General features: G+C 43.7%; 1 protein-coding gene across 7 annotated transcripts in view; it reads left to right on the top strand.

Moving 5' to 3' along the window:
- rgs3a (regulator of G protein signaling 3a) overlaps positions 1-16006 on the top strand; it is a 118467-nt gene that overhangs the window by 26337 nt on the left and 76124 nt on the right. For 4 of the 7 annotated variants that reach the window (XM_028970977.1, XM_028970978.1, XM_028970981.1 and 1 more), the window contains 7 exons: positions 1301-1368; positions 9619-9700; positions 9890-9995; positions 10321-10702; positions 12028-12067; positions 12204-12490; positions 14672-14755. In XM_028970977.1, coding sequence (XP_028826810.1) covers positions 1301-1368; positions 9619-9700; positions 9890-9995; positions 10321-10702; positions 12028-12067; positions 12204-12490; positions 14672-14755 — 1049 coding nt within the window. Of the gene's footprint in view, positions 1-780; positions 897-1300; positions 1369-6704; positions 6848-9618; positions 9701-9889; positions 9996-10320; positions 10703-12027; positions 12068-12203; positions 12491-14403; positions 14525-14671; positions 14756-16006 lie in introns of those variants that run through there. The other 3 variants (XM_028970983.1, XM_028970979.1, XM_028970984.1) reach the window with 3 other exon arrangements.

Below are 16006 nucleotides of genomic sequence, written 5' to 3'. Positions count from 1 at the left end.
CAGTACGAGTGAAGCCTGATTGTTAATCAGCACTGGCACAACACGCACCTCAACGTGTGGGATGAGAAGGGCCCGTGTTAAAATACTCTCCATCAGAATGGTGTTTACTTTGGAACTGAAAGATGTAGTGACCCTCCAGTCTCTGACCCTCTCGACTCAAGTGAGTGGGTTTTACTACTGAATGACAGTAACACTCCCAGCCAGCCTCTTCTCTACTTGTCCCTCTCGGAATGTCTGACTGATGGGAGCTCGGACCGACCCCTCAGATTCCGGCTCCCGTGCAGCCATGAGCTCATCACCCGGCCTGTGTGATTTACGTCTCTGGGCTGAAAAAGCCCCCCTGGGCCCCGTGCCACGCGGCTCTCTCCCCAGGGCCACAAAGCCACTCTTTTAAGGTTTGATTAAAAACCTGTGGGATTCCCAGAGTCGCGTTTATAGACGTGGCTGTTGCCCCGGACACCTCGCTTTAGGGGTGCTGGTGCCGCCAGTGTGTGAGCAGCCGCTCCCAGACAGCAATGGAGCGAAGGGGTCGCCCTGCGTCTGTGCATGCCAGTCCTAACACAATTAGAATAGAGCTCACGAGGCCTGAATAACTGTTCAAAACTGGCCTGGGAAATTGAATTTTATCTTCTGAAGTTTTTTGGATGAGCACAGTAGGCGTGTGTGTGTGTGTGTGTGTGTGTGTGTGAAGGGGGTGGGGGTTGCAGAGAATAAGAAAGAGCTTATACAGCAGCGTGCAAAGCTGCTGTGCAGAGTGCAGGGTTGAGGCTCAGGCCGATCGGTATTGTGTCCGGAGTGAATGTTGCCTTTATGAGGAACGCTTAAAAGAACATTGTGGCGAGGGCGAGGTGCCGTTGCCGTGGCAACCATGCAGAAGCCCGCACATGGATAAAGGAGTGAGGAGTTTATTCTTCTCCAGGTCGCTTTTCTTGCAACGCAAACTCTCTCTCTCTTCAATGTGCTCATCTCAGACGCAGGCGGGGGAGGGGTCGAGTTTATTTTTTTGAAGAGGGGTACAGGGGTTCTCCTCCTGCTCTCCTCACTCCTCCTCACATCTCTTCCTCACAACGCTGCAGCCTCTGTCCACAGAGTTCTGCAGTGGACAAAAACTTGGTCCACATGGCATTTTCTTACCCTCCTTTTCCTCCCTTCTTCTGAAGGTTCTTCTTTATTTCTTTCTTCTTTTTAAGAAAGAGTTTCAGCCGCTGTCATCTCCAGCGGGAGGAGAGAGGGGCGGGTGAGATGTTCTCCGGTGTTACAGGCAGCGTCTCAGCCCGCGACTCTTTTGTCTTTCTTTCAGAGGCTGCGCTCACAAGCCATGGTGCTGCCCCCGAGACCACAAGCCCCGAGAATATGCAATGCTTAACGGTGAGTGTGCTCCGAGCTGTCCCACTTGTCACCGTATATGTGTGTTTCACTTTGTGTGTTTACGTGCGTCTGTGTGCTCGTGAAACTTCACCGCAGTATTCGTTTTGGGATGGGTGCAAGTGTGCATGTACTTTTTGTATGTGTGGTAGTAGCCTAGTGGGTAACACACTTGCCTATGAACCAGAAGACCTGGGTTCGAATCCCGCTTACTACCATTGTGTCCCTGAGCAAGACACTTAACCCTAAGATGCTCCAGGGAGACTGTCCCTGTAACTACTGATTGTAAGTCGCTCTGGATAAGGGCGTCTGATAAATGCTGTAAAATGTAAATGTAAAATGTATGGAAGTGAACCTGGAGATCAAGTATGCAAAGAGGGCAACCAAAGGGACATGCTATACTGTGCTATACACTTGTATATACTGTGCTATACATTTGTATGTGTGTGTGTGTGTGTGTGTGTGTGTGTGTGTGTGTGTGTGTGTGTGTTTTATAGCTGGCAGGCTGGGGGAATGTGCTAACCATGGTTTGGGAGAGCATAGCTCCACTCTGTCCTCCTCTTCCTCTGTGGTCTCTCGCTCTCTTCTTCTCATTGCTTCTCTTGCTGTGCTTCTGTGCCTCTGTGTCTGGCAGAAGTTTTCAGATGATCAGACGATTCGCCAGACTAGCAACCCTTATTTTGAAAAGAAAAGGCGCCCAGTAGAGGTTGCGTGTACCCTGATTTGTGTCATGTGTGCGTTTGTTGGTGCGGAGGACTGCTTCCTGCTTTGATGTTGACTGTAACTCCAACCTCAGGCCCAGCGTGTTGGGGTGGGGGCTTGAAAGAGTGCAGGCCAGGGTGGGGTGACTATTCCCTGGATGTACCGCATAGGGATGAAAAGGGTTTCTCCTCGCTTTCATCAAGTTACCCTGCCCCCCCCCTCAGCCTCCTTTCTTCGGTGTGAATCAGAACAGGAGCCTGTGTGGGGTTCCCGCATCCCGAGGCTGAGGCTGCAGAAAGGAGGGGAACGAGAGTCAGGGGCTCAATTAGGAACCTTTGCGCTTCAGGATTCGTCTTGCTGCTTTCTTTCCTTTTTTACCCGTTTCCTCCTTCCACTTCGCTGCGCACTTTAAGCGCTGCCTTTCTCTCAACCAAACGAGTTCCAGACTGTGGAATTGAGTTTGGAAGGTGCTGGAAGTTTCCCTACTTTGCCTGCACCAATCTTTAAAATCTGGATTACTAATAGAGGGACTCAATAGTTATTGAGAGTTCAATAATTTTTTTGCCGTCTGTGATCTGTGGTGTCTTTAGAGTGGACATCAGTGTCACCTCAAAGGCCTTTATGACTTCAAATGATTTTATGAGTTTTCTTAGTGACAAAATATTTTTGCATCATCACGTTATTGACATTATAATTTACTGTCCTGCTTAGAGGACATTGTGCCTGAGGTGTAAATATTGTTATTTTTGAGGGATTTCAATGGCAACCTAAATTCTTGCCTCAGTTCTCATGTCCCTCAATGCTGTCTGGCCGGGTGCTTTTGGACTCAAGTTACATTAGCCGCAAGTCATATCAGATCAATGCAGCCGACCCCGTTCACTCATATGAGCAGTCGGTAGCCGTTACCCGAGAGGGGCTGTTATGTAAACCACTCTTTGTGTGCAGTGGCATGGAGACCCTCGGAGCCATCGCTTCGATACCGATGCCAGAATATTCCTGTCCCGAGAAGGCCGGTCAAAACGATAGACTGTCACCGTCCACCAAAATTCCTGTCTCTTCCATTCATCCAAGGTCCACTCTTTTGATTAGCTGAACAAGAAAAATATCGTACTCTACTCCTATGGATGTCCTGGAAGGTTCCCTCTTTCAAGAGTAGCCTAGTGTGTTAGACACATGCCAAGTGACGAGTTCAAACCCCAATTACTACCATTGTGTCCCCACTACACCCTTAGTGTTTCCAAAGGGACTGTACCTATTAATTGTAGTCGCTCTGGGTCAGTCTTCTAAATGCCATAAATCAGCATTTTTATATGATTGCTTTTTATATGATTGCTTTCTCAAGATGAGAGCTAGACAAGACCAGACACTTGAGCAAGTTTAAGCAAGCATGGCACACCACATTGATGTCTCCGTTCAGGACATCTGACTGTCACTCAGCATGTAAAGGGCAATAGGTCTGTAAATGTCTTTAATCACCCTGCTGACAAAATAGTATTTGGAAGTGTCAAGAAAACAACTCATCGTATATATTTGAATCTGTGGTCTATTTAGGCTTCCTTAGCCTCCTTTCCGGCCAGTAAGTCAGTGCTTTTCAGTCATTGTCAGGAGCTTGGCTAATTAGCCTGCATTCCTCTACTCCGCTGTGTAGATACACATTCAGCAGATTTGTTGCAAAGGTGACTGCCGTGTTGGCGGTGCATTTCTCAAATTCTCATTTCGCCTTGTTTCTTTCTATTTTTGGGGTTTGCTGTGAGGGGTTTGCTACTCTGTCTTCATACGGGTATTGTGAGGTTAAATGTGTATTTCTTTTATATATTTCTTATATATATATTTTATACATTTCCTATACTAGGCTAGTATATACTACATATACTAGCCGAGACTACCACCTTTAAGAGGCAGTTGAGAACCCACTTATTCAAAAAGTATTTCAGACAAATCTAACACTTACACACGCACATGCGTAAACACTGCACAAAATTAAAAAAAAAAAAAGTTTTTTCTTCATCTAGCACTGAACAATTTCCGAGCATGTTCTTTTTCTGGCAAGTTGGGCCTTATCAGGGTTCTTTGCTGGTGACTTCCTCTTGTAAGTCGCTTTGGATAAAAGTGTCTACCATAAAGTAAAGTAAAGTAAAGTAAAGTTTAACAATCAAACAAATCTCAAGTTTGTCCCCTTCGGGCGTACCTGCTTCTGCCTTTGGCTTTCAGTGCACACTAACATGGAGTCACAATTTGGACGTCTGTTTGGAGGAGCACACTTTTGAATATTGAGTCTGGTGGCAGAGCATGACTTTTGTGCTCTTTAGCCAGGGTGACGAGCTTCACTCTGAAAGTTGATATGAGGCATTGTGGTGGGTCATATGAGCACCAAATAAGCAGCACTGCTATAGACGGTTTAAATAACAGCAGAATCACAGCTAGTCGGTTTGGAAGGGACACAGCTCTGAACTGTGTCTAAACATACTCTATAGTGATAATCTGCAAGGTGAGGACTGTGTTGTGCAGATGATTGGGCCCACTCTTGGATATGCTGCTCTTTCCAGATTTTATTACTTAGTTCCCAGATTTTATTACTAGTTAATAATTTAGAAATAGTTGCGTCCAAACACTCCCATCAAGCATGTCAATGAATGTCAATGCACAGGGTCTTTTTAACCTTTTCCAAAGAATTAGAAATACACATATGACATATACACATTGCGCTGTATTCAGGTCAGGCAGAGGGAGACTCCTTCTTTCAGGAGCTCCTGACCCTCTGAAACACTGACCCCAGGCATTCCCCCTGCCTTGTTTTCTAATCCCTCCTTCCTGCCCTCCTCTTTCCTGCTCTCTAATCGAGCCATTCCGAAGAGCTCCTCTCACACTATTCCTTTTTTTCTCCTCTTTTCTTTTCTTTTATTTTTGGTAAAGTGCAATTGTTGGCTGCCCTCCCCCTGCTAAATGAAAAACATGGAAAAGTCCCTGTGAAATCCCAGCGGGCCAATGGCTCCCAAAAAAAGAGCTGAATGGTGTTTTCTGCCGGTTTGATACCACTATAGGGAACGAGTTGTATCGCCCCCTTTTCAAAGACTTACTCTTTTTCACCTTTTTGCCTTTTGTGTGTTTCTGAGCCTGCTAATGGGAAACAAAAAGCTGCTGAATTGGAGCAATGAACTCCTGAGGTCACCGAGGGATCATAATCTCGGCAGGGTTTTGCTGACATTAACGTGTTTTTCTTTCTTCCCAACACAAGACGTTTGCGCCATAAGACGTTAGCAGCCATTCGTTTTCTTTCTTTTGCTCCATCACCTTGTTTGCCATCAAAAACAGCAAGTGTGAGAATGTTTAGATAAGAGGGTAGCGGGCGTGCGTTTTTAATGGAGCTGGACCCCTGCAACAGGAAAACAAAGTCAGAGAACGGGGAAGGGAAAATACAGAAGGAAAGATAAGGAGCCGGGCCCTGTTGGGTGAAATCGTGGAGGCCCAAAACCAGGGCTTCTGTAATGTGCATGCATGAGATTTGACCAAAGTACAGACAGTTGACAAACAAATAGAAACATGGGGTCTAAAAATAGGGTTCTGGAACCCATGGTCACTGTGAGACACCAGAACAGCTTCATTGCACCTTGTCACTAATTCCCCATACTTGTAAATGTCATTTTCATCTCAGCCCCGGGAGCAACGCAGGGTTAAGGGTCGTGCTCAGGGACACAATGGTAGTGGGGTTTGAACCTGTGACTTTGTGGTCTTCTGGTTCATAGGTGACTACCACTAGGTTACTACCACCCTTTCAATGTGTTACAGTTAAATTGAATCGTTGCTTAATTTTGATGTTCAAAGCCAAGGAATTTTGGAGGATTTTAACTAATAATAGCAGCATTTTTCTTAAAAGTTTCTAAACACTACAGTATAAAATGTGCATTTGGAATACTTTTGTGTCCTATGTTGTTTTACTGGAACTGCTTGTGTTGTATGGGTTGTTGTATGTCTGCACTTGTTAAGTAAAGGTGTACATATTGCAGTTTATACGAATTCTGCTACATCTGGATGGATGGGGGCTATAACTCCTGTTACATAGTGAAGTGAAAGTAACGTGATTGTCATTGTGATACACAGCACAGCACATGGTGCTGTGAAATGTGTCCTCTCCTTAGTGAGCAGTGGGCAGCCATGACAGGCGCCCGGGGAGCAGTGTGTGGGGACGGTGCTTTGCTCAGTGGCACCTCAGTGGCAGCCTGGCGGATCGAGATTCGAACCTGCAACCGAACCGAACCTTCTGATAACAGGGCCGCTTCCTTAACCTATAGGACACCACTGCCCCCAGGTGTCCCTTTGAAAGATATTTGTCTGTAATGATATGCGGATGTACTTGTGTAAGTGTGTGTGTTTACGGCGCTGATTTAGCGTGCAGGATGTGTCTTTATTTCAGACAGGTAGTCTGACTGTCTGTCCCGTTCTTACTGTCCCACCTCTTCGTTGGGCTCAGGAAGCTCTTATCGAGGACAGACACACAGGCGGAGGAGAGAGCTGGGATTCGGGGGTGGGGGTGGGGGGGGGGGGGGGGTAGTTGGGGAGGGTACGTTTCCTGCTATTCTTTTCTCTACTCACTGAGTTCCCATGAACATTCATGCCAAGTTCAGTGAGCCTGGAGCAGGCAGTCCCGTCGCCACGGCGCCGGCCTCTGGACACACACGCTCGGAGCTCATTGCAGAGACAGAGGACCACCGCGGAACCCTCCAGAGTCATGCACACCATCCACGGGCTCTGCAGGGTCTGCATTGGATGCAGGCTGCCTCAGGTCTGTGTGATCCACCTGGAGGAATGATGGATGATCAGAACAGAGGATGATGGGAGATAGTTGTTCGCTGTTTTGTGATGGTGCTGTCCTGCTGCTTCATTCTTTTGAATTCTTCTGAGAAAAGAGAAAAGCCGAGCTTTGTGGGCCGGAATTTAAAAAGCTGTGAGGAGAGTCTTTGAAGGATGAGAAGGAAATTGTTGGTGGTGCAAGTATCCTTCATGTATTGTCGGTCTGGTCTGGTCTGTGGGGAAATTAGTAAAATGATGGAAAGGGATTTGCTGAAACTTTCTTTCAGTGGAATAGAACAGCAAGGTTCTGCGGTTCTCTTCTGCTGTCCAAAGGCATGAACACTAGGTGGATTGGCAACTCTAAATTGCCAGGATTAGTTGATCTCGATCTAGATAAATCCAGAGCCTAACGCACTAATCCCGTAGTCTTCCTTACCTCCTTTTACATTCAGTATATGGTACAATGCTAGTTGGATACAAGTCTTCTGCTGGACTGATGCTGGTGGGGACTGGGTCGGTTCAGCTTCTGTCAATGTGTTTTGTTCTAACACTTCTCTTGGTAATTCAGTGAAATGCAGACAAAGCAACGTTTGTCTAATGGCCTACATGCCTTCTTGCTCCGACACAATGAATCTGAACCACTGCTCTGTCAGGCCAGTTCTTATGACACCACGGTTCTTGAGGATACTTTCACCATATCTGATGGGATATTTTATAGCTGGATATAAACATTTCTCTTCTACCAGAGATGAATTCAAGTGAGAAAAGGGACATTCAGTAAGGTCTGTACACAGTAAAAGTGACTTTGCCAGAGGGTTGAAGAGAGTATTTTAGAAGTTGCTACATGCATGTACACTAAAGGTCAACATTTGTGGATCAAAACTCACAAAAGTAACGCTTGTGATGTAATAAAGCAATCAAACCATTTTAAACCATGGGGATGGTTTTCCGACTGTTGACTGACTGTTCCGACTGAAAAAGTTCTTTTTGATAACAATCATCTATATTGATGTCAAAAGAGTGGCGACTGAAGAATCTGATTCATGAGACATAGTTACAGCGTTACATTATTATAATATATATCTTCATGCTTCATCTATTAGATTCTTCAAAATAACCTAAATTGTCACCTCCATAATTTTTGTGTGCACATTTATTGACGGGTATCGAATGATTAAAAATAATACTTAAGCTTTTCTCTGCATATTCATTTATTCATTCATCCATTTTTTAAAATATAGAATGACTTTCGTTCACTAACTACAGGTTATTTCCCTGTAGAGCAATATGTTGTGTTGGACATAATAGGATTATTTGTAGGGTAGTGGAGGTTGACAGTGGCGTTTGCTGACCACTGGCCTCTCTCTCTCACACTCTCCCTCCATCTCCTGATTTCTTTTCCTTCCGGGGTAGTCAGGATGTTTCCTGCAGGTTTTTGCGGGCACATTTCTCCCACGCTCGGGGGGCCAGTGGGGCCATTTTTCATTTAGCGCTCAGCTCTGTGGAGTGCCAGCATGCCCATCATTCCACCCCCCATGCCCTCTCCACCCTGTTGAATCTATGTGCTTGTCCCGCTTTTATTTAGTTCATCTTTGTCCTTCCAAGCATGTGGTTGCATCTGAGATAAGCTCGTCACTGTCTTACCATCTTTTATTTATTCTTTTTATTCCATTCCCTTTTTATCATTATTTTATTTTCTCCTTTGCCAATGGTTTCTTTCTACATGCTTTCTGTCTTTCTTGCCCTCTGTTCCCTCAGATCTGGCTGACAGATAAAAATGAGCTTTCATGTGCCAATGATTAAAGAGTTTGTGCTCACATAGGCGTCTGAAGCTGCCTGCAGACAATAAGCTTCAGACAAGTCCAGGACATGGCTTCATCTCTCACAGCTTTTTGATTATCTTGTCTGGTTCCTGGCAGTCTTATTATTCCTGTGCATTAACCCATTTCACTGAGAAACTTGAAATTTGAAAATGATGATCGGTCATAATAGTTTAAGGTTATCAATAAAGTGTGACATATGGAAAAGTTATTATTCGTGGAGTATTCAGAAGAAGAAAGACTGTAGTGTTGCAAGGAAAGCAGCCTGCTTGTAAATGTAGCATGGTGGATTGGTGAGAGACCGCTGTAATTAGTCCCTCCTCCAGATTGCGGTCTGGGAGCGTGATCAGACGAGATGGGAGTTGTTCTTTTGGAGAAATCTGAGATATCCATCTCATACCTCCCCACCCTAGTATTGCAGTTTATTTTTGTGTGCGAATGAGTAAATGTGCCTGTGTTCATGCGTGCAAGCTCGCTAGGTCCTGTGTTCCTTATCTGCATTTGTGGGTGAGCTTTGAATGTTAAGCAAGCATACATGGTGTTTGCCACACACCCTGCTCCAGAGTTCTTGGAAGTTTTTAGTGTGCTGCGTTGGCCACTGATAGAGGCGACTTGGGGGGGCGGGACATTCCGTAATTCCCCTTTTCAGCGGGAGTGGTCAGACTTAAGTACAGTTGAGTTTAATGCTAACCATTGCAAACCCTTCTCAACTCAGCACCATAGACAGCTCTTTTTTTTTTTTTTTTTTACCAATTCAGTAACTATACATGGAATGGATGGATGTTAGCCTGACAAATTAATTGTCTTTTAAACTATTATCTAAGTTAAAGTAGTAGTTTAGTAATTAGTTCCAGATTTTTTTACAAGCTGAACAAACACATACACACATTTATTATGAAATGGGATCATTTGTCATGGTGTCTTATTGTGTATCGTTGTCCAGGTAACCATTCTTCGTGGAAAAGATGGCTACGGATTCACCATCTGCTCTGACTCCCCGGTGAGGGTCCAGGCTGTTGACCCAGGCAAGTAACGGACTGCCCCTTCTGTCTGTCAGTCTGTCAGTGTGGGTCATCTAGAATGGATTTCCATGGATCACTGAACCTTAAGGTTTTGTTGAGTGTGTGCGAGTTCACCAAGCTTAACGCATGCTTGACTGCTGTGTGACTACCTGTGCGTGTGTTTGTACTGATCCTGTCTGTTCCTGTCTCCAGGAGGCCCAGCAGACCAGGCTGGTCTGCAGCAGCTGGACACACTGCTGCAGCTCAACGGCCAGCCAGTGGAACAGTGGAAATGTGTGGACCTGGCCCATGCTATAAGGTACTTATTATTATTTTTTTTTACCCAAAAGCACCAGGAATGTTGTACTGATCTGGACTGACCACAGGTCAGATGTATGGCCTTTGAGTCTACCATTGCGATATTTGCATAAATGCATGAAGAACACAATGTATGAACATCACAACTTCTGACAGTCCCATTAAATTTCTCAATCTTCTGAAACAGTCTTTATTTTTAAAGATGTGCTTTAAGGGGGATCTTATTTTAAAACAGGATTATAAAACTAGTATAAAATGCAAGAGACCTGTTAAAGTACTTTTGTAGGCCCGCATATCACATAATCTCCTTTTTGCCACCCACACAGAAACAGCCATGGTGAGATCACGGTGGTGGTGTGGCGCACAGGTCCTGCTGCAAAGCCCAGCTTTGAGGGTCTCATCCATCGGCCCACCTACAAACCTAGTGCCTATGAGCCACCCTCCCCGCCCAAGAAACGTGACAACAAGACCCCCCCAGTGCCCCCCTTACCGGCCCATCACAGAACCCGCCGCTTGCTGGTCAACGGTACAGAGGGGTCAGGTGGTGGAGGAGGGGGCTTCGAGGTTGGGGGGCACTGGGGCGAACGGAGAGTGGACGAGGGTGAAGCCAAGGCCCGGGCGCCGACTCAGACGCTACGTGGAACCCGAGTCAAAGCGTCCAATGGAGACAACTACATTATCCTCTCACCTATCAACCCGGGGAGCCAGGTACTGGCAGCCAGCGCTGCTGCTCCTCTCCTAACAAGGAGCTTCCCTCGATTACTTGACTGCACCATTTAAGCACCACCTCTTATTTTGGCATTTTAAAAATGTTTTTGCATGTATCAATAAGGAGATACAGGGGGCTGGAGCTGAGGGCCAAAGGTTGTTGTATCATGGTTTTAATATGTGCAATATATTATTAGCATGACCCCGGGTCATGAACTGGCCATGCTAATGTTCACAATATAAAAATATTAATATTGATATTACGCAAGAATGCATATTTAGTAGATCTACTCGTATAATTGACTCATGGTCAATAACAAGCAGATAGATTTTTATTTAACTTTATAAGGAATTAAAAAAAAAAAAAAGATTGTACTTTTAAAAATGATTGACATCAACTGTTTCAGAGTTTTGACAATTTGTATATGGAACAAGTATCAAAATAAAAAGCACACAATGTCTAAATCACCTGTGGATTTGTCTGATTGTTAACCTAAACTGCTCTTATAAGATAAATATGAAAACTATGAAAAATATGTTTTAATACTATAAATAATAGTTTACTATTAAACACTCTCAGTCACTATATTACAAAGTATGCTGATAATACAACTCTGATTTTTAGTTCTAGGTATGCCTGACTTGGTATTTGGCTTGTTGCATACTTGTTCACATATGCACAAAACAGTTGGCCCAAAAAATTGTAAACAATTAAACAAATTATAGGATTGGTAGAATGAAAGCAGCCACCAGACGAGTTATGAGGTTGTCATGTGACCCAGTGGCCTATAGCCTACAGCTACAGTTCCTCTGTTTGAACAGGGACTTAATGGGGAAGTGCTGTGTACTGTAGTGTAATATAGCGAAGTGCTCTGAATGTGTGTCTAATCACTGTGAGACCTATTATCAAAGCTGACAGCTTGGGCTGGTCTTTTTCTAGAAGCACATGCTTTTTTTTTTTTATCTATAACCATTGAAAGGTCACATTGGAACAGCAGTGTCAGCTAGTTGTGCTTTCTGTACAAGCTTTGATGAGATGCCCCATCATTAAATTTTATTATTATAAAACAACAACAATTATAATATAATTATAATTTTGGAACAAATCAATATAGATTCGTCGAGACACATCTCCTGGCAGTCACATCAAAAGTGTTGTGATACTGTCTGCAAATAAGCATGCCTGTACTAGGTATGTCAGTCACATTTTATTTTACACAAGTGTGCATTACAAAAACAGTCCTATTAAAGGTGAAAAAAAAAATATTTAAAACCCATCTCTGTACAGAACAGCACACTCACCATCCCCTTGACTTTCTCTGCAGATGCTGAGGCCTGTTTACCAGGACAATCGTGGTACATTTGGTGAGATGTTTTTTTTATTCAGCTGGAAAAATCAGTTGCAATTATGCTCTGAGTCTTCAAATCTTCATAGAAGCCAGCAGAATGGTGGTTCATTGTTGGTTCATTGACTGGTTCACACTGTCATTTGTAATTTTAGCAAGCAGGATGCTCCCCACCCGACAGTCCAGTGTGCCTCAGATGCATGGAAGTGGCCTTGCCAGTGCCCAGCCTGCGCCAGGTATCCAGGGCAGGACTAGCTTCCTGCGCCGCTCCACCAACAGCAAGGCTTCCAAAACGGCACCACCAGCCAACCACCAGCAGTCCAGCTGTAACTATGCCAACTACCAGAACTGTACCATAGTACGCTCCCACCTGCCCCATGCAAACTACAGCACCTACGTGAAAGTTGCACCCAAGATCCTCATATTCCCTATCTTTGTGCAGGTCTGGATCTTTACTCTATTTGTGTCTTGTGTTTGTTGTTGACATTAATATTATTGAATTGTCTGTATTGTCTACATTCATGATGTCAAGCTCGAATACATAATGCAGATGGTGAGATCATAAAGTCACCAGTTGGGTTTATCACATCACGCACATGCTTGAATGGCTGCACTATCAGCAAAAATCATGTTAAAAGCCTAGCAAACACCGACCCACTCTTTTGACACTGATCACAGCACTGGAAGACGTTTGTCTGTGATACACTCAAGGAATAATAATAAAAAAAGAGGAGGAGGTCAATCTTTTTGTGGAAGAATTGGTCACTGACTTTAGAAAAAAAAAACACGCCTCAATCTCTGCTGTGCAGAATATAAGCTCTCTGGAGGTGCATGTGACTAACAACCTGACCTGAACCTTGCACATGTCCTCCATTGTTAAAAAAGCACACTATCACCTGTACTTTCTACGCAATTTAAAAAAGGCTCGCCTCAACCCACCTGCCCTCAACACGGAGAGCATGCTGACAAGTAGTAGCTCCTAATGGCATAACAGCAGCAGTGGCTTAGATAGAAAGGCACTGCAGAGACTGATGAGAGCGGCCGAAAAGATCATTTGGGTCTCACTGCAATCTGTGGAGGACCCGGCCAAACACTGTGGCCTCTCCAGGGCATTTAGTAGCCTAGTGGGTAACACACTCACCTATGTACCAGAAAACCCAGGTTCAAATCCCACCTACTACCATTGTGTCCATGAGCAAGACACTTAACCCGAAGTGTCTCTAGGGGGGGACTGTGCCTGTAAATACTGACTGTAAGTAGCTCTGGATAAGGGTGTACAAAAAAATGCTGTAAATGTAAAATGTAAATATAAAGGACATTACCCTTGGGTGACATTCTCACCTAACACCACTCCACAGTCTATTCACTCCACAGTCTGCAGTTTAGGACAGTCAGGTTCCTGAACAGTTTTTATCTTACTGCCACCAGATGTTTAAACAAAAGTCATTCCATATAAACGGATACCTCACGCCTCATAGAATTCCTTATATGTGTGCACATTCCTGTATGTATGCATGTGTGTGCATGAAAAGTGGGTACAGAAAGTAAATCTGCAAAAATGTTAACAATTCTGTGTTTTTCTGTCAATATGGGGTGCTGTGTGTACATTAATGAAGAAAAAAATGAACTTAAATGATTGGCTACAATATAACAAAGAATGAAAAGTTTAAGCGGGTCTGAATACTTTCCATACCCACTGTATAGTCTATTTTTATACTGTACATATTGCTACTATACATTTAGCCACTTCTACATAGTGCAATATCCTCTACCTTTTTTATAAATAATGAAGTATTCTATATGTTTACCATACTGCAATAATTCGATTTACATTTTTTATTTATAAGTTGTTTTAACCTGCTTTTATTCAATGTGATGTTGCATTGTTGCATAATTTTGTTCATCAATGCATCTGCACTGACTGAATAACAATAAAGTGATCTTAATATGAACTTGAACGAATCAGGTTGCATGGCATCTGGTTACTCAGTGAATCAAATAGCTACTATAATTTATTTTTGACATACAGCAATTGCAGATGCTAGAAAATCTAAGGACAGTTTTGTTTGCGTCTTTTTATTGAACTCTGATCAGTAACCCATATTTTGTAAGTGAGTGAGTGCACATGAAGAGACCCTGTGTTTCTGCCCACTTCCTGCTAATGTATAACAAACGTCTGCAGTGAGGTATACTGAAAGGTCTCAGTCCTAAAAAAAAAAAAAAAAAAACCTAAAGGAAGTGGTTTTTACTTTCGCCATGTTGTACCACATGGGCTTAGCATAATGCATAACCTTGCTGTCGATCAGAATTTTTTTAGACGACCTGGCCCGTGGAGAGCAGGTAGTGGGAGTAGTTTTCTCAGAGAAGAGCACTAGAGAGTCAGCATAGCTAGCTTGCTCCACAAGAAGCCACAGTCAGCCTCCGTTATTCTCTGTTAATATCAATCGTCATGGACCTAGGCTCTAAAACGCTGATGGTAGTGTATGCTGCTTTATTTTAATTTCTGTGGACAGGAGATAAATACTTTGTCTAGTGTGCTTGTTATATATGCCTGGCTACAAACTCTTTTGTTAGCATAAGTGCCATGAGAAGCGAACATTAATTCTAATACATTTTTTTTCAGCCTCTTGACCTGTGCAGCCCGACTCGTACACTGGTGGTGTCAGAGGAGATGATTCTACATGAAAGCAAGCATTTGTCTATAAAGGTACGTCCACATCAGCGTCCACCTCAGCCACCCTGACATGTAAGGGTAAAAATGTTTACGTCATTAGCAGCTTATAAGAAATTCACATGGCTGTCAGAGCATTTACATTTACAGCATTTATCAGACGCCCTTATCCAGAGCTACTTACAATCAGTAGTTACAGGGACAGTCCCCCCCACGAGCAACTTAGGGTTAAATGTCTTGCTCAGGGACACAATGGTAGTAAGTTGGATTTGAACCTGGGTCTTCTGGTTCATAGGTGAGTGTGTTACAGCGGTTAAGGAAATCTTTGCCACTGAGCAAAGCACCGTCCCCACACACTGCTCCCCGGGCGCCTTTAACGCCTGCTCACCAAGGGTGATGGTTAAAAGCAGAGGACACATTTCGTTGTGTGCACCGTGTGCTGTGTTGCAGTGTTTCTCAATGACAATCACTTCACTTTTTTTTAATACCCACTAGGCAACTACTACCCTAGCATAGACTGAACGTGGCCTGAAAGGATGTTTGATTAATTTTTTAATCAAATATCTTAAATTGACCTGTTTTGTGATTCAGCCTGATTACAAACTGTACAAATTATGTTCTGTCAACCCTATTTCTATAACATTTTTAGATTGGCTCTGAACTCTCTCTCTCGAGGTCCCTTTTTCTACGCCCATCCATTTCTGCTTAGTTACGTCAACATTTTGTGATCTCAGAATGTTTTTCCTGTTTGTGTCCATCGGTGGTAATTAGTGATTTCAGTATATGGATATAAGAGTGTTGATACGTATAGCAAAATGTCTATCAAATGACAGGATTTACATTTACATTTATTATTTACATTTAGCAGACAGACACAGTCCTCTTGGAGACCGTTTCTTGCTCAGGGACATAATGGAGCATATTAAGTCTTGTGTCTTTGTGGTCATCTGTTTTTCGTAGGCAAGGTTGTTACACACTAGGCTACTACCACCCTGAACAGTTTTGTCAGCTGCGAGGAGAAGTGTGAGAGAACTAGAGAGCTTGGCTGGGGATGTCGTATCAGTTATATTCCCTGACACACTCCCCATTGGACCAGGAAGTGTCTCAGCCTCTTATCAGAAGGGTTTGTTTCACACGGTAGAAGAATTGCATTTAAAACCGTCAGGCAACTAAATAAGCAACAAAATTAAAATATCTGAACAGGACAAACAACTCCACCCCTGATGCAGTCAGACTGTTTTCTGGGAAATGATGCCTTACAGTTGAAGGCTCTGATTGAAGTTCTGA

This window comes from Denticeps clupeoides, chromosome 3, assembly GCF_900700375.1.
Source record: "Denticeps clupeoides chromosome 3, fDenClu1.1, whole genome shotgun sequence".
NCBI lineage: Eukaryota > Metazoa > Chordata > Actinopteri > Clupeiformes > Denticipitidae > Denticeps > Denticeps clupeoides.
The sequence above is the reverse complement of the archived record's forward strand: the minus strand, read 5'-3'. Positions and strand labels throughout refer to the sequence as shown.